Source organism: Rhea americana, unplaced genomic scaffold (genome assembly GCF_003343005.1).
Source record: "Rhea americana isolate MKP2758 unplaced genomic scaffold, rheAme1 scaffold_2, whole genome shotgun sequence".
Lineage (NCBI taxonomy): Eukaryota > Metazoa > Chordata > Aves > Rheiformes > Rheidae > Rhea > Rhea americana.
The window spans coordinates 852,521-877,343 of NW_028186149.1; the positions used below are offsets into that span (position 1 = coordinate 852,521).

Genomic DNA, 24,823 nt, shown 5'->3' on the forward strand with positions numbered 1-24,823 from the left:
TGGGGGCGGTGAGGTGCTGCAGAGCGGCTTCCTCCTCCGTTGTGCCGAGTGGTTCCAAATTGCACCGAGATTTTGGTGCCTCATCGCTGTGTGTGCAGGAGTGTATTCACACCCTGATCAAAAATCAGACTTGAAAAACCCACAAGAGCACAGACTGCTGGTTAAAATCCTGCATTACTGTCTGCTGGGTTTCAGCTACATGTGAGTCAGTGCTGCTAATTTGTTAGTCTGCTTCACTCAGGCACAGAAGAAAATGGAGTGATACCTGAAAAATACTAGTTTTGTATGGGCTATGCAGTTTGGTTCTTGGGTAGCGAGGGTATTTTTGGAGGCAGTTTACAGTGAAGTGTAATAGGATGTTGGTATTGGTAAATACTAATGTTGATTAAAGGATTGTGCTCAATTCCTTTAACTGAGACTTTTTTTTTTTATTCTGCTTCTCCTTTGAATTTTCTCTCTTAGCATGTCTAAATCTATCAAATGCTTGACTCTCTTTTTTTTTTTTCCTTTCTTTGCCCTGCTGTTTTCACCATAATTATATTGTGCATGCCTGCCTTGTACTCTGCGCACTGGCTTTTTGTTGTTGTTGCTCAGGCATCTGAGCGTGACTGGAGTCATGTTTCTGGTGTAATGCTTTCTACRCAGAACTGCATACAGAGATGAATTTACAGCGCCGAGTCTGTCCTACTGTCGGAGACCATTTGCAAAAGCTCTAACCTGATGTCCTTTTAAGGGTCTTTTATGTATGCAAATCTCTTCTTGTATAGAAGGGGGAATAAATATTACCAGTGTGTGCCTGCGTTGCATAGTCATGGGTCACACGTGCAGTCGCTTAAGGGGGMGGGGGAGAAATGGCACCAGTCGATCTCTTGTAGCAGACCCTCCAGCGGCAGAGTTGCTGCACGGGCCGAGTGGCCTCGGGGCRGTGGACACGCTGTCTCCAGGTGTCGTGCCTCAGTTCCCTTCCACCTCTCTGGGTCGGATGGGACATAGGTACATGACTGAAGCAGAGGTCAGTGACAGTAGTGCAGATCAGAGGTAAGAGTGGTTGTGAGGCAGTTTGTCTGTCTGTAGCCGTTTCAAATCCTATGAGGGGTGAAGCACAATACGCTTAGAAGTGTTAAATTCAAAACATGAGCACAGAAAAACAGCTTGAAAGGCTTTTGCCAGGAAAGTACGGTTCTAGGAAGGTATTATATGGAAGGCACTGTGATGCCAAAAGCCTGCATCTGTTGTTAAATATTATTTTTATTTATTGCTTGTTACTTATTACTGTAAATGAGGAGGACCTAACCTCTTCCGTGGGCGCCAGCYCTTCAGAGACAGAGAACGAGTGTTTCCTGAAGAGCTCTTCAGTGTCCTGTTTCTCCCCTGGGGATTAGGTATTTTGTYCTCTTACTTCCTCTGGTATTTCCAGCCACTTTCTTCGCTGGTTTTTACACCAGGAACTGTTGCTAGGAAGTGCATCCGTAGCATCGTGGGCGCTCAGACCAGCGGCGAGCCCTTGGAAACAGGTAGGCAGCTCCATTAGAGAGAGGATGAGCAGGCAGGCCAGGGCTAGAGGGGGCCYGTCGCTGCGGCTGCGCGAGCCCTCTGCCTTCTGGGGCTTGCAGAAGCAGAGCTGGGGTGTCCGGCAGCCCTGGCAAGGCAGTGGTGGGCGCGCGGGCGGCGTGCTCAGCGGGGACTGGAAACAGTGAATGTGAATGTGAAGGTAACAGTTGTTCACTTTTTAGAAGAGCAGAAGTGATCAGGTCTGTCATTTAGCCCTCTTGCCTGGGTGGTGATGTGTAACTGCTGGTAAGTAAGCAATTTCTCTGTGCTGCAAGACTTGGATAGGTTTGATTTCCTCCTGTACAGTGTGGCTAAGATGGGCAGTGTTATCACACTGAAAAGGTGAAGGATCTTCTGGATATTGCCTTCCCTTATTGTGTAGGAAAAGGCATGAAATTTTGAAAACAAATTATTATTTGTTACTTGCATTTGATAATCTGAGCAGGCATCTTCGTTTATACCACCTTTCTTTTAGCACTTTCATAAAGTAATGTGTAACAAGCCCTCTGCCTTTCATACCTGGTAAGTTAGAGCCAAAATACTAAGCTAGAGCATGGTAGGAGTAAAAAATGTTTCACTAGTGCTAAGAGAATTTTGACAGAGCTCAAATGGCTTGGGATTGAGGAAAACTTAGTGGGCTTCCATCCTTATGTAATGGCCTAAGTAAAATGTAATGATTATATACTCAGTTTTCAAATTACATACTTAAATAAGCAAATTGATTATTGATGCTGAAAAAAGTTAACACCYTTTGGTGATCAAATTTTACCCATCGTGAACAAATACCCCCATGCAAGGAGGGGAAGGGCAAAGAAATATGAGAAATAAGCAAATAAATGTACAGAAATAAGCAAATAAACCAACCTTCAGAAACAATCCTGAGGGGAGACTGGCAAAAAGGCATAAATAGTATGTAAAGCGATGCAGGCCACTTTGGTATTTTGTAGCTACTTGGAAGCCTGTTAGGTGTTAGATTTAACCTCTCGAGAAGGGCGTCCGTCGCGGAGCACGTAGAGCTGGCCTCAGCACAGGGTCTCGGGTCGCTCGGACAGCTCTAGCATTCTCTTCGCCGCCGCCGCCTTCTTTTGACTTCCTTTGGCTTAGCAGCCAAAAGTATGTGAAACTTGTTTTTTTCCATGCACATATAGTATATTCAAGGTGAGAATTGTGTAAGCATTGCAATTTCCACATTGCAGTCTGTTTATTCAGTGCAGCATCAACTTGCAGATGCTGGTTTAGGACTGCTGTTTGCCCCTTTTGGGGGCAGGGTGGGGGGGGATATTTCCAGTTTTGTTCCTTCTTTGGAGTGCTTAAGGGCACTATTTAAATTCTAGGAAAGAATTAATGAAATAGCAGAATATTGTAGTGTCATGCTGTAGAAGTATCACAAAGTTGTGCAGATGCAATAACTATTTTATTTCTCTCCTGAGTGAGGGTTTCTTACAGATACTCATACTTACAGGATAATTCCTCTGGAATTTTAGTTCTGTTTCACTAAGATTCTGTAATGTTGTGATTTATTTTGTTGCTCAGCCAATTTATGAGAGTACCAGAGAGTATCTGCAGATCAATAAACCTGGATGGAAAGGAGGAGTAAGTATATTCAYTAATGTGAAAAGCTGTAAAATCCTTTTTCCATTTTTGTTGCATCACACAAAGAATATTTTCAGGAATGCATAGCTAGTTAATCAGTTCTTGCAGAGGAAGAATAAGCCCTAGGAATATAGTCTATAAAAATATTTTTACTGAAATTGAAACTTATCATCTTAGAGAAAATAATTGGAAATAAAATTCTACAATTCTACTTTTGCAGTAAGAATTGGCTTCAAGTGGTATTTTGATAGCATATTTCTTTCCTTTCTGTTCAAATATGAAGGGAAAATGACACATCACTTGAAATAACTCTTTATTTCAAGGCTACCTAAGGCGTCAGAGCTAAGTTAAAATAGGAATTCTACATTATGATACCCAAAGCAATATTTCTCCATATAACTTTTATTAAAGGAGTGATAATATAGTAAAAAGAATACAGTGAGAWGCTGAGAAATCAAACCAGTTACTCATAAGTAACTGAGGCCTAATTTCAGAACTTGTTTCTACATTTTAGATGCCAGTGAGAGGGAGAAATCTGCTTTATTTGGATAGCAGTTTTTCCACACATCTTTTAAGAGATTTATTACAGTCACATCATTCCCTAAGGAAAAAAAATACGTCGTGTTGGATATTCAAGGCAAACATAAATAATTAGTTAAATAGCTATTTTAAGAAGTCACTAATTGTGTTCCTTATAGGAAATGTTAGCTCATGTAATCTTACAGTTATACAGCAAAAAGTAAAATGGAGACAAGTAATTAACAGAATGTAAGTCTCCAGAGCTATAGCCAAAGATGCACTTAAAACTCTAAAGATGCAACAAACTATAAAATTATTTTAAACTATCATAGACTTGATATAATTGGATTCAGTGATGCAAGTTCCAGTTCATGTATTTATCAACAAACGCACAGCACGTTCATGTAAATGAAAACCAGATGTACTGTGATGTATGCRCTGGATTGCTGGAGTGAAGAAGTCGTGAATAGCTTTTGTGGAATGGAACAGAAACGCTGACTCTACGGGACAGAATAGTATTTTCCAAGGGTTAATATTTCTAAATTTAAATACACTCTGTAGGTTTTTATTTTAAAAGAAATCTTTCTGCTGTAGACTTCATTGTGAATTAAGCTGGATTTCTGTTGTTCAGGATTTGTAGAGCTTGTCAGCGTGGTCTGTACGAGGCTTTGTGTTCAGCATGGAAGCTATACTGATACCTGTAGGAGAAACCAAATCATCACTAGCCACATTTATCCGCCTGTCATTGCAAGTTTACAGTTCTTCAGTGAATTGCGTTGAATGGGAGAGGAGACGCACGGTAAGCGTAAGCTCAGGGGCAGAGCGAGGACGACGTGCAGGTTTGCGTTCTCCGGTACGCTCCGTAGGAGTCGGGCTCTGGCCGTGCCAGAACGGAAGATAATGGAAGGTTGAATCGGAGGAGATGCTCCCGCATAGGTGACGTGCAGCGCTTGAGGCAGTGCTCCTCGACAAGGCACGTCGTAGCTCAAACAAGAAACAAGCTACGCCATCCTCCTCCTGGAGTGTTACACACTGAGACACTCGCCAGGTGAAACATTTAAAGGTAGGTGTGGTTTACTCCTTACTGGCAGGAGTAAATTGACACTCAGCCTATGTTCACCTTCCTTCAGGCCAAGTATGTGTGGAAGTAGGTCGGTACCTTGGCACCTGACGTTGCCAGTCCGAGCTGCTGAACACGTGCTGTGTCAAGRTAAATGACCAGCGCTTGGTGTCGTATTTTGGTGTAGACCGTGCTGCAGCAACCTGTCACGAGTGTGTTTCATTTCCATGTGGCAGAGTGGTATGCAGGAAAGTGGCAGCTCGTGGTTTGGGATGCGGACAGCTGGGTGCTTTTACTCTTGCAGTGACAAACAGATGTTAATACAGATTTTCTCTTTGCTGTAGCACTTTCCTAATTCCACGTTTACAGTTGCGTAACTTACAGATTGTAAATTATTGCCTTATAGGCTATTACTTCTGTAAACTAGCTTACTTTAATGCCAATTTTAAAAAACAGCTTGAAGTGTAGCTTGTCAAAATACATTATACGAAGGGTCAAATAGTGTTTTGCGCATGTTGCCGTATCTATTCCCAGTTAATAAATAAGTCTGACAAATCAGCTACAAATTCTAATTACTGAGGAAGTGGTGGTTGGCAGAGAGCCTGATCTGCTTGCCAGAGGGATCTTAGGGGTAGTAGTTGTCACCCCTAGCTGATGGAATGACCACGTATGAGTCTTGTATCTCTGTTTACAGAAGGTTGTCAGTCACCTTCCCTGGAACTAGAGCAGATTATACAATTACCCAAGCAGCATCTGCTGCTGCTTTGCTTCTCTCCCCTCCCCTCTTCCACAAAGGTATCAGAATCGCTGTTTTTTAGCCTTAATTACATCTAACATCTTGTGACAGAAATGTAGAATTTTCCAGTTTCAAGAAACAGCAGACAACAAAATGTCTCAAGACTGTGATGGCGGAGATGCGTATTTTCCCAGTGGAGCCTTTACAGAATTTGCCAGCCACGTGTTTGGAGTTAACCCAGGGTGCAGCTAAGGAGCCGTAGTTAATTGCAGCACGGCCGCCCCGCAGGAAGGCGGAAGTGAAGTGCACGAGCCACGCTGACCGACTTCATAGAGCGTGTTCCAGTTAAAGCTGAACCAGTTTTCTTGATGCTTTTTCAAGCGTCAGCTTTTTTTCTGGCTTGTTGTCTGGGATCATATTCGCACTTCGTTCTGCTCTCAGCATTACTGAAGGACGTTTTTCCCTGACTCTCTCTAGACCAGTATGTGTTATATTCCGGCAAAAATCCACATGGAGCGTTTGCAGGGATCTGCCGTAGAGGATCACAGCTTCTAGGGTCTGGTCAGTGATCCGCACGCAGTTTTCCAGTTTGAGTGTCTTGAGGTTTGGGCAGTTTTTGAGAAGCAGCAGGATGCAATCATCCGTTACGTGGCCACATCCAGAGAGGGTCAGAGATAGCAGATTTGGACATCTGAAAACACGGCGATCGTTACAGGTGAGAGAGAAAAATGAGTGATGGGCGGAGTWGGGAGAAGACAATGTCTTTAAGACACTGTCATCATAGAAATTAAAAGTTAGAAAAATATTTCCTGCTCTACCAGGAGGGGTTAGATAAAGGCATTTATAGAGCTTAATGCACAGCTTTACTAATCTCAAGACTTAACTTTTTTTTTCTGTTGGTCCCAACATCTGTAGCTCAGTCGGCCTAGTGGGAAGGGAAAGTGGATGCCTGTTCAAGCTGCAGCTGCCTTGTTTTTTATGTGGTGCTGCCCTTCTCCAAGCCCGGGGGACRAAGACAACCGTGCTTGAAGGTTTGAGGCAGGATGCAGTAGAGGACAATTGAGTGAAGAGGCTGTAGATGTGCTGGGCATGGGCAAGCAAGACCCTTGCTCTCTCTTGGTTTATGGGAACTAACGTGTGCATTGCAGCTCCTTGGTTTTGCTGAGTAAGTACACCCTGCTGCCTAATGGCGTGCTGATGTCTGAGCCCCACACAACTCCTAAGCCTTCCTCAAAGGATCGGGACTGGTAAGAATTCTCCTGTTGAAACAAGTAAAATCTTTTGTTTCTTAGCTAGACCTGGGCAAGTGCAGAAGAGACCTAYTTTTTCCCAAGTGCAGCGTGCTGAYGACTTGAGCTGTCTGTGTAAACTGGAGCAGCCAGTTATTASTGGAGYAGCAGTAGTTATTACTAGCTGTTGTGCACCAACCTGCTGTCCCTACAGTGTGTGTTGGTTTCTTGCTTGCAGCTTGCTGCAGGGAGCAGCAGTTTAGCTAGCCCATACTAAGCTGAATGGAGCTTAGTATTTCTCCATTAATAAATGACTTTTGGGGAAAAACTGATAACAGTAATGCTGATTTGTTGCTCTTGAGCCCTTTCAGCAAAACTAATAACCTGTTGCTGTCCTGTAAGGCCTGTAAGAAGGTGTCTGTAAGCTCTTTCAAATAGAGATTTGTGGTTAGAGCATGTATCAAGTTCAGCTGTTGTGTTCAACAGCAGTGGGTGCACACGCGGGGCACTGCTGTGGCCGCTACTGGACAGCTGGCACTGCAGCATGTCCTCTTGTCCTTAAACATGCACTAGGACGTTCCTCTTCCTCCCCCCCTGCCCCCACCAACCCCTGCCCTGCAAACTGCTGCTTGGTTTCACCTTTTGAGCTGAGCTAATACAACGAGATCATGTCAGCTGCATGGTTTTTGTTTTGCTTTTCCTATGTCTTATCAACAGAGCAAAAATAAACTCGGGGAACTATACATACTGAACCTCTTCTAATTTGTATTTATCTTTGCACAGAGTTGTTGTGATGGATCTGCTTAGAGAAGGTTGCTGGAACAAGGCAGGAACTTGGCTTGGGAAGGCTAAAATGACTGTGGGGGCAGCATTCATACACACTCTTTTTTAAGAGTTCAGCTTTAACTTGTGGAAATGTAGCTGTTCAAGGTTGAAAGGCATCTGTTGAATTTTCATAGACTGCAGGCCTTTGAAATTCCTTGCTACCCACAAGCTTTGCTTTCAATTTTGTCCAGCAGTCAGTTTGGCATTATGGATTCTGCAGAGGAAGGCACTTAAGTGTTAAAACTACTTCTGCAGAGGTGTGGTCTTGCCATGTCCTCTTTCTGAATGCTAATTTGTGATGKCAAAAAGATGAAAATAGTTGTGTGTGGCATCTGGTAAAAATTGCAGTGCCAAAATTGGAGAACACTTCCTCTGTAGGAGGAGATGCATTTTCTTAGAATATTTTGCTAATTGGTCTGATTTTTTTATCACTTGTTCTAGAACAGCTACTTCTGAAATTTTGTACATTTAACTTGCATTCTGCTCTGAGCCTACATTTAAGTCCTTGTTTTGGGATTTCATGTTGCTGGTTCTCACCACCAGCCTGTGCTCTGTCAACATCCTGCAATTTGTCAGGTTCTTAACATTGTTAGTTCCAAATGGAACTGTGTCCTCCATAGATATTCTCTGCATGTATTTGTATGTAAAATTGGATTTYGCCTTTAGGGGTTCCCTTCCCTCACTCCAATGTTTTGTACTGCCAGAAGGGTACAGTTTAGTTAAATAGTACTTTACTAGCCAGCATTGCACTTTCTGGTAGTAACTACTCATTTCAAAAAAAGGAAGAATAAGAGAAAAGGCTAGGCTTGAGGAATCTCAGTAAAAAGTCAATATGAAGATACACTAGTTCTACTAAATCCAACTTAATCTCTATATTAAAACTCCAAAGTCAAGGCACTCACATACTTAATGCTCCACTTCAGGTAGGCCATATGGAGAAGAGCTCTAAGGTGCTCTCATTTTGAGGCAGTTAACCTTTTGTTTTTAGATGTAGCATTTCATACCCAAAGAACGTACCTGTTGCAAACTTCTAGTAAAAAATCATTGACAGTGTTCTCATGCCTGTTACAGAAGTCTTTCTGGAAAGTGTTTTTCATCCAGTCCTCAATGTTACACACCTTGACTCTCTGTGAATGCCAGCAGATGGATAAGTACTTTAAAGCAGGTCCCAGGAGAAAATTGTCCTTCTTTAGTTCCACTGGAGAATGAAAGTTCAACAAACACCACAGTAAAGGATCTTGAAACACTTCTAGCATTTTGTGACATGTTTTTGCTAAACTTTTTCTGCTGTTTTTGTCCAGAAAAGAAAACAGATGTAAAAGGCACTCCCGATTCAGCTGAGTTATACGCATAGCTCTTCAGTGCGTGTTAGAAAGCAGACGGTCTCCTGGCCTTGTGGCGTAACGGCAGTGAGTGTGTGCGTGTGTCGGGGGGGGGGGGTCTCCAGGAGGCTGTTGCACATATATGGTTGAGGAATGGTGTTTATTTTTGGCCAACAACTGAAGCAGAAGCTAAGAGCAGGGAAAGGATAAGAAACATGCATGTACGAAACAGTTGCTCTCCTTCTGCGAGGGACTGGAATGGGCATGTAGAATTGCAGCACTTGACTTTCATGAAATGCTTCCTTAAAAGGGATTATTTTCCTTTGAGACAATGCTGATGTTTAGCAGAGAGCTTGTACTGAGTTAAAGAACACGGAGTAGCGGCAGCTGCATGGTGCAAGGGCCGGGGGGGGGGGATTGCCTGTATTTGTTCATTAAATTTTTAAGGATGCACTTTTGTGTCACACTGAAGGACTGGGATACTGTAATTTAAGAGCAGCTAGTTTAATGGCCTTTTACTAATAGCTTGTAAAAAGAATTTTTAAAATTCTCTGGGTACTTTGAAGCATGTACAGAACAAGCCTGCAGTTACCATTTACAAGCCTCAGCTGTACAGGCAGTTTCCTGCCTGCTGCCCTGAGAGCAAACAGTGCTAGTTGTTTCTTCACCTTTTACATCAGGAAAGTAGTGTTATGCAGGAAGACATGCATGTGAGCAGCAAGTCTGCTCTACTGGTGGAGGTGCTTTTTAATAGCTTTATTAGCTTGAGTTTTACAAGTTTTTTTTTATGTTACTTTTGGTTCTGTAGCTTTAGTTCTCTTACTTTAGGGGAAAAGGAGACAGAGATTGGTTTTAGAAATCAGTAACTAAGAAGTGTTTTATTTCCAATATTGGAGATTCAGCAGCAGAAATGCTAATGTAGAAGAAAAATAAAGCAAATGGAGGGTTAAAATTAAAAGTAACACTGAACAACTACAACTTGGATGTTGATGAAATTATTTTTGAGTAGATTATTGCCTATCTATCTTCTATCTGATTGTGTAAGAAAAATAATACACATTTTACTTATATTTAGGTTTATGCTTTCTTTTAATCAACTAAGGCAGTTTTTGGGGTGTTTTTTTTTTTTGTCCCTAGCTATGCATTTTAATAGAGTTTGTTTCAATTTAGGACAAGGTTGAATGGGATTGATGTTAAGCTCATCCTTCTTACCCTGCAATTGCACTTTAAAATTCAAGATTTGTTTTTCAGAGTTCAGTTTCATTTTTACTTCACAGTGGCTCAGAGTAAAAGGCAAGTAAGGATCGGTRTGGTTCTTTAGGGTAATTTTCTATTATATATATGTAAGCTGTCCTTAATGGTTGTCAATCTTTCTTTGTTTTCATAACCTTTATCATTAAATACTTCATTTGAAATAATAAGGATGCCCCTGCTTCCCTCTCCTACTTAATGCTTAGGAAGCTGGTTGTGGACATAGCACAAGTGCATATGAAGCCGGGAGAGGGACAAGCGTAGATAATCTCACACACCAGGTAAGCCAGTTACTGGAGAAMCAGTGGAGTGAACGGTGGGGCAGCAGTTGTTCTGCTATGTTCTGATACTAACTTTTTGGATCTCCCACTCTGTTCCTTCATCATTTTCAGACTCTRCCTATGCTTTTGAACAGATACAGATAGTCAAGGCTACTCAGAGTTGTAGTAAMCACAACATTCTTACAAAACAACACTGCCCCCCCCCCCCAACGCCTTGAATGAAGGTTACCATTGCTGGGATGATTCTTCCACCACACACAGGCTATACACGAAGGTCTGACAAAAAAGTAATTGCTGTTACGTTACAGGGTCTTTTACAGTTGAAAAGCAGGTCCTCTTTGTGCTTAGATACTAAATTTTGATAGTGAGAATACTTGAATTTGATTCTAGGTTGCCTTTCCCCTCCAAATCAAGTTAAAATAGTTGTCTCTGTTCAGCGAATTTACATGACTAGTTTGATAGCTGTAGAAGGACAAGAGGAGTTTCATTTTCTAGGGGAAGGRGACACTTTTTAATGGCACAGTTTCCATAAACACACTGTGTGAATGAGATACTTGCATTCACCCTGGAAATGCTCTAAAAACACGCAAGATGAGCACAGTCAGTGATCCTCACTGAAACGTACACACTAGACTTTAATGGTAAACAGTTACAACTATGGCACTACAGTACTCGAGGATATCCTAACGCACACTGGAATCAGTTGTCAAGGTGCTGATTGATTACCTCATCAGTATGACACAGACACATCAGCAATGAGACTTGGGGAAACTTTTGAACACCAAGTGTTATGCTTTCCATCAATTTAGCAAAATCCTTGTAAATGACCTCCTGCTTCTGATACAAGTCCACTTTTCCCTATTTGTGAAAGTTTTAAACTCTCATCTCCCACTGACAGCTGGGACCACTTGGAAAAGCACCTCCTGACCATAGCAGGAGAAGGCGCTCTCTAAGTGCATTAGAGTGAGTTTTGCATAATTCTGCATTAAAATGCCCAGTATACAACACACTAAAGCACTGTTCTGAGAGCTGGAAATTTGGCTATTTTGTTTTACAGAAATCATGGCTCCAGTTGAATACATGGCTAAACAATGACTAACAGAAGGACAACCTTCTATCAATCAATCATCAGGTGAATTTTGGTGAAACATATGCAAGTCTTTGAACTGTAGAGAGCAGTTGTTGCTTGCGGAACAGTCACAAGCAAGAAGAAAAGTCTTGCCAGTTAGTGTGTACTATGATCAGCAGTTAAGTAGAAAAGAAACATTTGGCTTAAATGAAATCAGATATCCCTCTCTTCCCACAAGCTAGTAGATAAATATAGGATATACAAGTAAGGTTAAAAATGTAATACTAGGCCAGGTGCAGTATATGTTACTGGTTCAGTGCTCAATTACTTTTTTTTTTTTTTTTTTTTTTGCAGCACACTGCATAGAATACACTGGTTAAGCAAAGGTCTCCACCAGGAAGAGAAATATTTGTGTTGCCACAACAAACTGTTCATACTGTCCATCTGGGTTTGCAGTGGGAGAAAGTTAAATTAGGAAAGGATTTATGATGTACTTGTTCCAGCAAAGCATATGGCTGAGTCCATATCACCACCTGCTGCAAGAACAACACTGATGTGATTGCATTGTGTTCCCGTGGCCACAGCTAAAACGGACCATGGTAGATGCCATTGCCCAAGACCTTAATGTTACAGAGAAAAGGTTACTGAAAGGAAATACTGAAATGATACCATTAATTTGATTAAGAGGGAAAAAAAAATAACTGGAGAAGYAGAAGCTGTTTAAAATAAGTGAATGTTGATGAAGCTTACAAATTTAAAGTTTCTAAACAAACAAAGGCACATTTACATCACTGGTTTGCAAGGCTGGAATTTGCTTGACTACTGCAAGTTAAACTGTTTGTGGCYATGGCTAGTTGTGTATTTTAATACTTCTTATATTCCCCTAAACTAAAATTCTAAAGCAATCCAATTGAAGCAGCATACAGACAGAATGCAAATATAGCTGGAACTATTTAATTGCCCCAAATGTGAGCAGCAGGGCTGCCCTTCAAGGTAGAAATGTGTTAAAAGATACTTCCCTTGCCCCATACACTGATGAAGTCTGTCGCACACCTTCTTCTGCATGCAGCAGTGATAACYACTAACTGTTCTGATGGAACAAAGGTTCTGGCTGCAAGAAACTGGAAAACTAGGTGACAAGCTGTCTACAATTTAAAACAATGAATAGTTCTATTAATTCAGCTTATTACTTACTTAGGGGAAAAAACAAAAAAAAAGGAGACATCTGTGTGTGTGTGTATGTATGTATATAATATATAATGTCACAATGTAGCTAATAATCACAATAGGTTTTTAGCTAGTGTATAGTTTACCTATTCATACACAATTAGCAATGCTGACTATTTTCTGCACTTTTACATAAAGCCAGTTTCTCSCCCTGGTTTAAGGGGGAGTGAAAAAGCCACACAAAATATCTGATTGATTGATTGTGTTTTTGATTTCAGCCAGCAGGTATCCCCACAACAGGGGGATCAGTATTTACTCAAATGTGTATCAAGTTGAGCTATGGTACGATTTTTAGAGCTACTTTTACTATGCATGTATGTATGTCCTTTAGAAACATTAGCTAAGAAAGGGTAATCACATTTTTCTTGAATTATTACGTGTTTTCCAACAACTATGTTGTACTTTGTTATCAAAACAACATACAATACATACATACATACTTTTTGTACTTCGTACTTTTGTTAGCAAAAAGATGCTGTTTGGTTCTAATAAGCCTATGTGAATTTTGTTCTATTCTTATCACCAAGCTTTTGAGAGTGCAGGATGTCTAGTTACTGGCTAGGCACACAGGGGCTGGCTTGTGGGAGCAAGGGCAGGGGGAAGAGGTGTAAGGGAAAAAAAAAAAAAAAAAAGGAGCAGTCACATTGGTCAAATTTCAGATTTTTCTGGACACCTAGATTTTGCAACATAGGTTCTCCTGTCCTCTTAAATCTCATTAACGGAGAGGGTTTGACTTCTACTACCCAGAATGTGAGCAATACAGTTAAAATCTAACTGCAAACTGAAATTTTTCTATTACATAGACAGGTTTAAGAAATCATATCATACCTCCAGTTTAAGTAAGTAAGTCCAGAGACTATTAAAAAAAAAAAAAAAAAAAAAAAAAAAAACCAACAAAACAACTCAAAAACAAACAAAACCCATGGCTGGGCTAGTGAGTATTTTGCTGTTCCATTCAACAGGACTTTTTTGGCTGAACAGCTCCCATCAGACAGGCGTGCAGTAAGATCTTACAGGTATGAAAACGAGTATCTTCCCTTTACAGTTTGTATTTCAACTGYGACAGCAAAAGTCACACAGAGCACCTTGAATTCCATAAACTTCCTTTCAGTTTTAAGCAAACTGTAGGCATTGAAGATGGACAGGCGCTGTATTTCGACTTAAGCATGTTTTCACAAAACTCCAGGCTTTGGGGCTGTGTTCCCCCATTCCACCACAAAAGAGGGCTGSGGCCCCAGTGCCAGGAAGTCTTTAAATTAAGTTTTAAAGCAAGTAATTGTTTATGATCAAATTTCAGGATTAAAATCTGAAACAAAGATGGCTCTGGCAATTCAGGTTCATAAAAAAAAAAAATCCCAACACAATTAAGACATGTATATATTTTTAAAATAATTAATTAAAAAAATTGAAGGGGGGAGGGGAAAGGAAGAGCATGTGAGGAACACTTGAATTAATTGCAGTATAGATACAACTGAACCAACTATTTATTTACAATGATTCCTGAACGTCAGCAGCCTGAATACACACCAATAGCAGCAATTACCTGGTCTATTTAATGATGCTGTCTCATCTCTTCTGCAGATAATGAATGATTGCTCAGAGGTCACTGCTTGGTTTCTTGCACAAGGGAAAATATTATGTGCAAATAATTCCTTGATTTAAAGAGATTAAATCATATCTACATAACAGTTGTGAGAGCAGCATGAGGTTGTATTGCTCTTCATAATCAGGAGCACATTTRTCTTGCTTGCAAGGAGGACAGAAAGCTTCTCTGATGTAAATGTGCCTTTAGAAAGTGAGAACTGAAAACATTAATATAAAAAAAGTCAAATAACTAAGTATTTCATTAAACTATATATATAAAAATTGAGTTATCACAACTAAAGCAGCAAATCAAAATCTGCTGAGGTTTTCTGGTATAACTAAAAAAAAAGTTAGTTTGTGTCCAAGTTCAGTAAGTCAAATGCTACCATTGACACAACAAAACTAAAACCCACAAGAGGAAATTGAAAAGTGCACAATGAAATTAATAGTCTTGGATCAAGTATTTATGGAGAAATGGAAATGTTTTATCCGGTGGACTTGGTAAGTGAGAATTAGAAGGAGGTATTAAAGTTTATCTGATCCAGATTTGGCTTGCCGTTCCACGTAGAAGAGGATGTAGGCTTTTGCCTTTACCACAGTCTCCTCGTCGGTCAGAGTTACAGTACTGTCGTTGAAATGGAACCAACGACCTTCGTGCGTTGCATATGCAGTGTAATGTCCAGAGCCAACACTGACACCGAGAAGGGAAGGGAGAAAAAAGGGAAAAAAAGAAAAAAAAAGAGAGTGAGAAGACAATCAGAAGGAGATACAGCATTTCATTCTCTGATGTGTTTCCTACTAAGTGATAACAGACCAGGAGGATTCTAGCAGCCAGAAGAGAAAGGACCTGTCAGCCCGCTGTAACAACTGGTAAGAGTCTTCCTCTCTTCATCCGTGGGGCACAAAGTTCTCCAAATTAAAGTTTTATATTAGAGCAGTGACCTACTGGGATGAGTTGAAAATTTTTCATATACACATATTAGCATCCCATAGTTGTGTGCAAGAAAGGCTTCTTGCAACACGGAACTAGTATTTTTGCCCATATAAAAATCAAACCCATTAGCTGCTATTATTTGTATTAGCTATAAAAATTTCACTATGTTTATTTTTGTAAAATCTTCCCCACTTAAGACTCTGGAGAGAGAGAGAGACTTGCATTGTTTTGCTGTAGGTGCTTTTGATTATATTAGACTAGAAGACCAGAATATCAAAAAGAAAATTACTAAAATTCACATTAAATAGATCCAAGTTTTGGAGCCATGAATCCAATTTTCATTACTCTGCCACTTAAGATCTGCTTTCACTTGCTTATAGGTTATAACATAGTTCTGTAATGCTTCCCACTATCTAATTCCATTCCAACTATGACTAGCTTTCATTTACTATTATTATCTGCAACACAGACAACTGATTTTCTTACAACTTTGAAGCACCAGTCAGATGCACTACAGTGCTACAAAGGGTGCCTTTAATAGTCAAGTCAAATAGTATGGGCTTGCTTTTGAAAGTCCAGACCATTCTTCTAGCAAAAGCAAAAAGCATGCCTTTCCAGACTCAACCTTTTAATATCTTAGAATTGTATCGAGAAATCAAGCAAAACGTTTTTAATGATTTAATTTTTTTAAAAAACCCTCCTTTCTCAGCTTCACCTTCATAGAGCGAGTTCCTAACTTGCAAGAACAGATTGCCCAACCATCCAGGAAAAAGTTCTTGTCACTACTTATTCTCAAAGGATCAGTCCAGGGCTAGGAAACAAAAGAAAAAGACCCCACTCCCAAAAATATGAATTGATACATTACATTGATATATGAATGTATCAAGCCTTGTGCCATCCCTATTAGCTTTCCCAAGTTTTGCCCCTGTAGGAAGAAGGTAAGTACAGGATAATTGCTTTCACTGTGTCCAACTTAAGTCTACATTTATTCCAAACAAACACTTCAGCATAAACATCACRTCTTTCAAACTGAACAAAAGAAGAAAAATATTTCTGTTCTGGCTCTGTTGGTTTTAGTGCTTTACACTCCTACAGAAACTGGACTGTTTTTATTAGTGTCCCACTTTTGTCATGACTCCCAAAGAAAGATTGCCAGTGGAGATTCCTAGGACTGACTTACTGTATAAATCTATCATAAGTTAACTCAGCTCATTCCCATCTAAGTTTAAAAATTAYTGCTCATTTCCACTAGTGAAAATACAGACATTCACTAAGGACAGAAAAACCTCAAGTAAGTCGGCATGTACTTCAGTGGGAAGAGGGTTTCTGCCCAGAAGCTGGCTCATTCCAGGTACTCACCCTGAACCATGATGCACAACAACAGCTGCAAGGTCATACAGRCAGCTTTCTGGGCCGCTGTTTTCTGGCTGCAGTTAAAAAGAGAAGAAACCTCAGATTTCCAATGACATTTACCATAATTTGTAATAAAGACATATGCAGCGGAACACATGTCTGCAGGAGGATCATTGAGTGTCTCCATACCTCTAACAAATAGCATTTCATGTCTAGGCCTCGTAGTGGAAACTCAACGTACGTATCAACCTTGTTTCTCAGATATGCTGTCCAGTGAAATCGTTTCAAGTGTAAGCATAGCACCTAGAGGATTAAAAATTATTATAAAGACGAAAAGGATACATTAGAGGAATAAGTCGAACATAGCTAAACATCAGCAGTAGCTGATGGACCAGTTAAGCAGTGGTTTCTAGTAACAGTTTGGCAGCCATTTCCTTTGACACATTCCCATGTCATGACCTTTCAAGTATATACAAACCTTTGGTAGTTTCTGAATCCAGAATTTTTTGGTGGATTTCTGTTTTTTTTTGCATTTGTGGCACATATAGAGCTCTGTCTCATCAAGTTCTTCCAGGTCTGTAAAACTGCGAAGACAGTCTAAAAACAAAAACAGAACACAAAAACCTAACTTCAGAGATGAAGTCAATTGATTTTTGAAACATAGCAAATTCAGCAAAATAGAGAAGATAGGTATGGGCTGCAGTCATTCTGGTTAACATTATTATATGTTTGTGCAGCAAGCCAGCTGCAACTATGTAATAATACAGTAACATGCTGTAGCACATTCTTTAAAACACTTTAGAAGTTATAAGCAGTTAAAAAAAAAGAAAAAGGAGAAAATAAAACAAACAACCTCTCCCTCTTTTAAAAACTATCCCTCCTAGCATTCAGCAGGACCATTAATTTTCAAAAGAAACTAGATGACTTACTTGCTAATAAACTAAGAAAGAATCTCCACCTATTATTTTCAACTATTAAAGCTGTTCCCCCCTCCCCCCTGGAAACAAGTTAAAAGAAGAAGAAAATTACTTATTGATTAATGAATAGTTGATAATTTTTGGCAAATATATTTACAAATCTGTAGAAACTAACATCCTTTAAAACAAGGTCAAAAGCCTCACTACCTAACTGGCCTGGGTTGTATTTACACTGTTTTAAAAAAGCAGACCATGCAAAATCCATCCTTAATATATGGCAAGGGGCATATTTTCAAAACATGCTTTTAAGCACAGAGCCTTAACAACTGCAGCTACACAACCAGACACATGAGTAGCCACTGGTTTGGAAAGACGGCGGTGTATCACAAAGCCCCTGCTGGTATCTTCCCTCGGGATTTWGCTGACCTGGCGACCAAAGCATCTCTGCGCCCCAGTTTATTGCAGTAGTATGTCAGTAAACAGTGGTCGACACCTGCATAAAAATTATTTTGGCACCTTCTTCTACTAAAAAGCCTCACAAAATGAGATGGCAGCAAATCAAATCCTAGGTGAAAGCCTGGCTCTCCTGACATTAACCGCTCTGTCCTTATTCCTGTTAATGATTTCACTTGTCCAGATGCTCTTACCTCGTAGCGTGCACATTGGTCCATTTTCTTGATTTTTAGTACGTTTATTTCTGAACTGACTTGGAATATCTAGTGAAAGGTCTAGAAAAACAGACAAAGTGTTTAGAGCAGAATAAAACTTACTTAATGTTTGATCTTTTCAGGCTAAAACTTTGGTTAAATAATGTGACATTATCAAAGTTCAGATTATTTCATTTATTTTTTCTGCCTTAGTTCATCCAATGAAGATGTGAAACATCTTACCTAGGAATGGGTCAAACTTTCTAGATTCAGTCCCACATATTAAGCAGTTGACTTCATTTTGAAGAATGCCTCCAAAAATTGCTGTGACAACAGTAGAAGCTCCATTTCTAGAGAAACCACATCACAAAGGAACACACAGTCAGAAACAAACAGCTGGTGTGTCTCTACTCCTAACAAGTCAGTGCTGCCTGTGTACCAAACTGTTCCGCCTGGTAAGAAACTGTCACTGAGGTTCATCCATGGGGCAATTCATTTATCCCAGAACTGCACAGAGAAGTAATTATGTGTTACACTACTTTTAACTTGTACCTACCAAAAAGTGTCAATGGCACACGTGCCAAGCAGATCCACAAAACTGTAGTGTTCAAAGTATTCTTGCCGCTAGATAGCATTTCTGTACTGTACAGCTGMTTCTGCCAGAGGTTCAGTGCTTAAACCCAATAACAAAGGCTGTTCCTAAAGTTTTAAATAAAACTCTCTCTCAAGTAAGTAAGTAGATCAAGGATATTTTTGTTTTGAATCTTCACCCCTACTTTGTTAYAATGCTCTTGATTTCTGAAAGTATGGGTCTGCACCTTTTACCACTTTATTTGCCCCCAAAGACTGCTCAAGGTACATTACAATACAGTAAACAGTAGGTATCACCACTGTTCTTTATGCTTTCCCTTAAGCTTTGTAGCAGGTTATATAATGGACTTAGTCTAATGAAACTGAAACATTTTCAATAGTATTTTACAACTTTTAATTAACTTGCTAGTTTGTGCTTGCATATGTGACCCTACAAGCCTGCAGAAACCTCTCTTCCGTAGCTGCATTCCACCTACATCTTCACGTTAATTTGAACTCTTCCTGCCAAGTAGAAGGACACAACTATCCAAAAAAACTGCTCAAAAAGCGAGCATTTACAGCATTCTTAATACTYTACTGTAGTCATGCAAGTACGCGACCTTACTTTGCCCCGCACAGAAGGGCCATATCCCAACCATGCACTTACACAGCCTTTCACAGGGCAAATTCACATGAGCTATTTGAACCTAGTTTAAATTCCCCTTAAATTCCACTGAGTCTTRGATGTAATACAAATATAACTGTCTTCCAATACACTTCAATTCTAAGACTATTTTATCTAAGCTTTTTTTATGAGATTTATTTTAAGCAACAAGAACATAAAAGTGGTAATGAGCATGGTCTGAACAAGGTTTCCAGTAATAAAGTATCTATAAAATCCTGTATTGCTCAGAGCATTTTTGTGTGTCCTTATCAGTAGAGGAAGGGAAAATTCAGAGCCAGCTCTTTCACTGGGAGTCCAAGGACCTAAGGACCAAACATGCAGGCTAAACTGACTTTCACATTCATTCCTAAAGCAAATTGTATGTTTTCTCTCAGTGATGGCTTCAGTCTAGCTGAGAACACACCTGGGACAGAACTCAGAACCAACAGTATTTCCAGAAGAAAAACAGCTGTGCAGAACCCACCGCTTTCCTCTGTTTCAAGTCAAACAATAACATGAAAATAAATAAAATAAATCGTCAGAAACAACAGCCTAAGCTATGTCTCATGTTACAGGCACATACACACAGTTCTTCTGTAAGAAAATTCCCTTAAGTCAAACTGTGGCTGCATTGCTTACGCTTTYGGCCAGTCTACTGACTATTCAGACCTACAAGTACTTGCAGTCTTTGCTCCTTTATCATTCAGGGCATCTATCACCCAAAGAAATCTAGCTTGTCTGAACACAGGAGACAATTCTGTATAGATACAGAAGAGAAAATAAGGGGAGTTCATCTTATTTCTGAAAAGAGATTAATGTATCAAAAATGTGCTTTCAACTTATGCTCATGTCTATGAAAAATACTGATCTAAGACACTTTCTTTTGAAAAGAAGCAGAGCTCACAGGATGCTAATTCTTTATCTTGCAGCTTTCTAATTTATAGGGTTAAGATGCACTGAAGAAAATTTAAACAAGGATCCACAGACAAAAAAAGTTCAGATCCATGCCACATAAACCCATACACGGGTATTAGGGTGTTGAGGAAATTAAAAACATTTCTTACATGCAACATTTGTTGCTTGCAGACAGGCCAGTATTTTCTTGCAAGATTACTGAACGTGAAACACCATTGAAGCCTCCCTGGAGTTCCAGGTGTAGATGGTCCAAAAGGTAACGCATGAACTCGTGGGCATCCTGTTGCTGGTATCCCCTTAAAAGAAAAGGAAACAACAGCAATCACCAAATGTACAGGTTTCACTTCATTGCTGATACATGGAGTGTTCCCATGGTCACAAGAAAAAATATTCCTGTAGTGCCACCAAACCAAATTACAGAGACATGTTCAGTTTGTACCAAAAATGTTTTCCAATCAGCCTCTGAAAGTTAAAGTGATGTCAAGACAAGCTAAGTGATTTCTGTCCTTCGCAGATCTATCTCTATGCAAGCATCTTTTGGAGCATAGAGGGGTATTTTAAGATTATAAAGTTTAAAGTGAGAGACTTTTCAGAAAACAGCAGGCAGTACCAGAGATATAACACCATTTGCTCACATATTCTGTTAATGTAGTTGCCATGTTAATCAGCCTCAGGAAAATCCATCTGTGCTGTTAACATCATAGTTCTAATATACAYTGAATATATAAAAATGCACAATAGTAGCAATGATCTCTCCTCACTCACACAAAAACATTCCTCCCGTTTCTCCTTTTTCATCACTGGTTATTGACTCCACTTGATAACATCTATGCAGAACTGCTTTTTATGATTCCAGCTGAGGCAGCACACTGTTATCCCTACTCTGAAACTACCATAAATCACGTGCAAGACAGTAAAAGTCTCTGAACTGGTAGGCTTCGAAGACACCACGAAACACGCTGTTGACATAGGATTTAGCGTCAATAGTTGGGGGCTTTCACCCCGCGGCTGAGCCCCCTCACTGCGGCAGGACCAGCTGCTGGCTTGCTCGTTTGCTCCCCTCGCCCACCACGTGAAGGGTTTGTGGCCCTTTCAGTAACAACAAACTGAATTAATTAAGATGAGAGGGAGGTTTCTGCCCTCTTCTAGGGCGAGTCCTATAGCCATGCTCGGAGTCGCATGCCTCCACCGTGCGACCCCGCAATGGTGGCAGGGGCCAGAGCATCACTGGAGGAGCTGGATTTGGCAGGGGAGGGTCCCAGGCTCAGCTGTGTCACAGCAGCACTGCCCAGAGAGCCACCGTTATCTCATCACTGACAAAGCCACTGGGAGGGAAACAGAAAAGCCATCGGGGTAAACAGGTCCTTACAAGTCTTCAAGGTAGAGCACGCACTACATTTCAGAAGCGACTAGGATCCATTTGCCATAAGATCCTCATACAGCTGWAAGAGGTGGAGCAGGAAAACATGCACATTGAAACATTAAAAGCCTCATCCAACAGTGACATGATTATGTACAAGTCTTTGCAGGCCTAGTTACAAAACCCCCCAAACAGCAGAGAGCTGGCTTCTTTCCACTCATTTAAGCTGCATTTTTTAAGCTGCCTGTCCCCCCCTCCCCATGATTCCACATAAGCATGGGCAACCAACAACAGSGGGGAGTTCAATCTTGCTCAGGGGAGGGAAAAACGTTCATTAGACTCTTGGCATGACTCCCAGCCGCTTTAGAGAAACGAGAAGGGACTCGGTGCAACAGAAGGACTCGGTGTACAGCTGATGCGCGTAGTGAAGAACATAGCCATGTCCTACAGAAGTACTGGTATGAGATAACATGAACACACACACACACACACACACACACTGTAAGCGTCTCTTTCCTTCTCACAGAATTAATATTTTCTTCCAAGCTAGCAGCTTTAAAGACAGCACTGAGTTCATATAGTGGGCCAGAAGAAAGCAGGAAAAGGCATCATCTGCAAGCAAACATGAGAATGGGAGCAGGTACAACTTGGATTATCCGAGCACCAACATAACTCTGCACCAGCTGGAAGCTATTCTACCGACTTCGACCTTCTCCAGCCTTTGTTATACTAAGGGATCGATTAGGTGCTTCACCTAAACGCACCCGTGCTCTGTTCAGTCATTTCTTTCCAAACAACAGCGAATACCAAACCGCTATGCATGCAAGGGCCACGAAGGGCCAAGGAGTGAGAAGATTTCTATTCTGATTCTCCCTATGTGTTTCACTATGGTGATTTAGATTTACTATAATCACCATCAAGTACATATTGCAAAAGTATAAAGTTAATGCATGATCCAGATAGCTAACAAATGCTTTCTTAATTTGTGACCATCTTTAAAATACGACTAATAAGGTGTTGCAGAGTGCAGACACAGATTTCCCTTCACTGGACAGCCCATTGCTTTTTTGTGGTGTTTTTCATGCAGGGATCACAAAGCTCTCTCAAATACATCAACATCRCTACCCTCTTTTACAAGGGAGAAAGACTGACACTGAAAAACCACTGTGCTTCAACAGGCCAGAGTCCTGCACAGCTGAAAACAGGACTCGGTTCTCCCGAAGCCGCAATGTAATTAAACATTCCTATGAAACATGGAAGTAAAGCAGAACCCAGCTTCAAAGCCACAGGTTRACTATAAACACCATAGGGTTAACTTAGAAGTCACAGACTTAACCCAGGATTTGCTTAGTTTATTTAATACAGTTATCTTCACTTTAACTAACACATAGAGAACATAATAAACAGCCAAAGAAGAAATTTATGGAAAGGCTTTGTTTCAGGCACCAGAAAGAAGAACATTTAATCTTTTTAACATTAACTTGCTCGGAAAAGAACTCTGAAGTAACATAGCAACAAATGTGATAAAACACCCTTTGGAACCGTTCCACACTGTTCGTTGTGCTCCTGATGCATGTTTGTTCATGCATACAAATACGTTAATCGTAAATAAGACATTCTTTGGATTAAATATAGTTGCACATTTTTAAAATAACACAATGACATTGACCATATACTTTAAAATAAATTATGATCGGAAGGCCCTTYAGGTAAGAAGCACAGTTTCTCTGACAGGCAGCTTTTGTAACAAAACTGATCTCCATGTACCTGAACCAATTCAATTCAAGCCCATCTCTGACATTCCTTTGCCTACAGGCAGCAAGACAGAATATAAACAGGAAGAGTTACTAGGAAAACAGAGTGTGCTAGTCATACAGCGGTAAAGCAGCAGAGTGCACACACTGCAGCTCAGCAGGCGGCCACTGAACTATCGCAGCAGGCAGCACAAGTCACAGGAGCAGGCTCAGTACAACAGTCAAAGATCAGGACCTCCGTAGCAGTGCGAGAGCTTAGAGCCACTCCAGTTGCGCTTATAATAYACAAATTTTAACAACTATAAGCTATATTCTCTACTTCCTACATGTRTTACGAGACAGAGGGCCATAAAGTACATCAGCAGCATTTTTTCCCCATAACTTTCTGTGTAAGAAAACCGTCCATAACCTTCTATAAGAAGAACAGCACTTACGTTCCCAAAGGCAGGCACATGCCTTTAACAACTGAAATATCTTCAGGCTAAAAAAAAWTAAATTTCCAAAAAGTCGAAAAGTCGTCCATTTCTCCTCAGCACCCCCACCAAATTACTTAAGGCTATATAAGCCAAATTAGTTGGTTTGCTGTTAACACACTGCTGGCTCCACCTTTGTTCCAGCCACCCTCTCCTTCTCATCTCACAAATAGCATACAAGGTAGAACYGGAACAGCAATGTTACTAACTTTTACAGTAAGGTACAATTAAACAGTCAAAGAACCGTGTCCCTAGATCGAGTGGAAATGGGAGAGTGGGTACATATTTACTCAGTGGCTTACACTTCTCTCCATTTAATTTAGTATACTATGTTWCTTGATAAAAACACAGACTGGCTCATATGTCCCTGAGTGAAAAAGTTCTCTTACCAGTGACTCACGGACACGCTCCCACCTAACTGGGAATGAATAAGTAAACACACATAGCATTTTTTCCTTTTAAAAGCTGCAAGAGAATCCACAGTGCTGAAAATTTGCTAGAGGAACKTAATGAACTGGTTTCTTGCTTAGTCTAAGAGGAATTACAATGAGGGCTATAATGGGGACACTGGTCAAGAATATTAAGGATGATGTTCATTTGCCTATAATGTTTTGGCCTCTGCTTGAAACTACTGGTATTAAACTTCCTTGATTCTCATAAGCCAGGTGAAGCACATTAGGCAGTGTGAAGAATAGAGTAAATAGCTTTTTGTTATTCAGGTTGTTCCTCTAGCAGATGTGTTCACAGCATCTTTTCAGCACTGCTGGAGATGTGTAACAGATAACATCTTTACTACCTGAGAACATGGAGCAACTTACCTTCATCACAATATATCCTAACAGGTTTCAGTGCTCCTTTGAAAGAGGTTCAGGGGCCAGGACAGGGAGACCTTGGAGAGGAACGATACTTTGATTTACTTGGGTAACCTTTTTCCTTTTCCTTTCTTTTTTACTGTTTTTTTTTTTTTTTTTTTTTTTTTTTTTTTTTTT

The 24,823-nt window shown here is 40.3% G+C and overlaps 2 protein-coding genes across 2 annotated transcripts in view; both read right to left on the bottom strand.

Annotated features, from left to right (window-relative positions):
- Positions 1-2,943: 2,943 nt before the first annotated feature.
- On the bottom strand, positions 2,944-9,471 carry FBXL22 (F-box and leucine rich repeat protein 22). The gene is made up of 2 exons (XM_085303279.1): positions 8,531-9,471; positions 2,944-6,150 (listed from the first exon to the last, which is right to left on the bottom strand). Exons 1-2 carry the CDS (start codon positions 8,863-8,865, stop codon positions 5,805-5,807), a joined length of 681 nt encoding a protein of 226 aa, XP_085159405.1. The 5' UTR covers positions 8,866-9,471; the 3' UTR covers positions 2,944-5,804.
- A 1,511-nt stretch (positions 9,472-10,982) lies between these two features.
- The window catches only part of USP3 (ubiquitin specific peptidase 3), a 44,023-nt gene continuing 30,182 nt past the window's right edge, over positions 10,983-24,823 (bottom strand). Inside the window, exons 11-17 of the mRNA XM_085303650.1 lie at positions 20,397-20,543; positions 18,342-18,448; positions 18,099-18,179; positions 17,013-17,131; positions 16,724-16,837; positions 16,541-16,608; positions 10,983-14,938 (exon numbers count right to left, since the gene is read on the bottom strand). Of these exons, the coding sequence (XP_085159776.1) occupies positions 14,773-14,938; positions 16,541-16,608; positions 16,724-16,837; positions 17,013-17,131; positions 18,099-18,179; positions 18,342-18,448; positions 20,397-20,543 (802 nt within the window). The 3' untranslated portion in view covers positions 10,983-14,772. The remainder of the gene's footprint in view (positions 14,939-16,540; positions 16,609-16,723; positions 16,838-17,012; positions 17,132-18,098; positions 18,180-18,341; positions 18,449-20,396; positions 20,544-24,823) is intronic.

Bases quoted from the DNA above. Each gene is read 5' to 3' on its own strand.
- FBXL22 (XM_085303279.1), bottom strand. From the start codon at position 8,865: ATGCGTATAACTCAGCTGAATCGGGAGTGCCTTTTACATCTGTTTTCT. The intron at 6,151-8,530 runs GTACGTTCTTTG...CCGTGTTTTCAG, and splicing joins TTACTAGAAGTTTGCAACAG to ATGTCCAAATCTGCTATCTC.